The 1,492-nt window shown below is 51.5% G+C and overlaps 1 protein-coding gene across 1 annotated transcript; it reads right to left on the reverse strand.

Moving 5' to 3' along the window:
- Nucleotides 1–296: 296 nt before the first annotated feature.
- Nucleotides 297–929, reverse strand: LOC113979926 (dynein heavy chain 9, axonemal-like; the record flags this gene model as incomplete). The annotated part of the gene is made up of 2 exons (XM_027707206.1): nucleotides 297–493; nucleotides 768–929. Coding segments are annotated over 2 exons (359 nt in total), but the record flags the coding sequence as incomplete, so codon positions are not given.
- Between the last annotated feature and the right edge of the window lie 563 nt (nucleotides 930–1,492).

Raw genomic sequence — 1,492 nt, forward strand, 5'->3', positions numbered from 1 at the left:
TGGCACAGCCCAGGGGCCATTGGCCTCTTGCCCCCCTGGGCTCACCTGGGCTCATGTCCAGCCACTGTCACCAGCACCCCCAGGGCCTTTCCCACCAGCAGCTTTCCAGCTGCTCTGTCCCAAGCCTGGAGCATTCCATGGGGTTGTTGTGAGGACCTGGCACTTGGGCTTGTTGAACCCCATCTCACTGGCCTTGGCCCATTGATCCATCTCCCTCCATCCTCCAGGGAACCCCACAAAACAATCTGCACACACAAATGCTATGGCAAGACCATAAAGCCAGAAAATCCCCTTACACATGGCACATGGCATCCTCAAACAGCACCAGGTTCATGGCAGCGTTGACTTCATTGTAGTTATCCAAGGCTTCCACGAGGATCTGGTTCAGCTCCTCCCAGGTTGGAATTGGCCTGTACCCAGGTTCCCCAGTGCCTTTAGCAAAATGGCAAAAAATATTCATGTGCTTGGTCTGCTCTAAAGTTTCTTCTATGTCCTGTAAAAGAGAGAAAAAAATGTATATATGAAGTATAGAAACCCCAGTGCAGCTCTGTGCCCCTGCCAAGGGAAGTATGGCATTCCAGCCTTTTCATGCCCATACAGTTGCACCTGCAACTATGGTCTGCAAAGGGGAAAGAGGGATAAGAGAGAAAGGGGGGGAAAGGAAAATCCCCAATAGTGACTTCCTTTCCAAGAAACCCATCCTGTGGTTGTTATCAACCTATGTTACTCCTATGACATTATCATCAGACTTACACCTCAACACTTACATCATAGAATTTCTTCACCGTCTCCCTCTGGATTTTATCAAAGGTACCATAATCGTTTGCTTCAACCATCTTATCCCGGTACACCCGGTTGGACTCGTGCAGGTAGAGCTTCACCAGGTCCTGGGGTTCCTTCAGACATTCAGGGGTAGAGAACAGGAGGCCCTGTGGAGAGCAAAGACAGTCAGGAAAACCAAGCTTGACCTGAGGGACCTCACCCATCGCGCTGAGTGTGGCTGAGTCACCCTCACAGCAACCTGAAACTGAGCTCCCGAGTGAAAAGCCCCTTTGTTACCCAAAATCTCCCAAAGCCAATTATCATGGAATCCCAGAATGGTTTGGGTTGGAAGGGACATTAAAGATCATCCTGTCCCACCTTCTGCCATGGGCAGGGACACCTTCCACTAGCCCAGGTTGCTCCACCAACCTGGCCTTGGACACTTCCAGGGATGGGGCAGCCACAGCTTCTCTGGGCAACCTGTGCCAGGGCCTCCCCACCCTCACAGGGAAGAATTTCTTCCTGATATCCCATCTAAGCCTGCTGCCTTTCAGTTTAAGGCCATTCCTCCTTGTTCTATCACTACACACCCTTGTGCAAAGTCCCTCCCCATTCAGGCCCTGGAAGGCTGCACCCTGTCTCCCTGGAGCCTTCTCTTCTCCAGGCTGAACAATCCTAATTCTCTCAGCCTTTCCTCACAGCAGAGCTGTTCCAGCCCTCTGATCATCTT

The sequence above is a fragment of the Neopelma chrysocephalum genome, unplaced genomic scaffold (genome assembly GCF_003984885.1).
Source record: "Neopelma chrysocephalum unplaced genomic scaffold, ASM398488v2 Primary Assembly neopelma1_90579, whole genome shotgun sequence".
Classification (NCBI taxonomy): domain Eukaryota; kingdom Metazoa; phylum Chordata; class Aves; order Passeriformes; family Pipridae; genus Neopelma; species Neopelma chrysocephalum.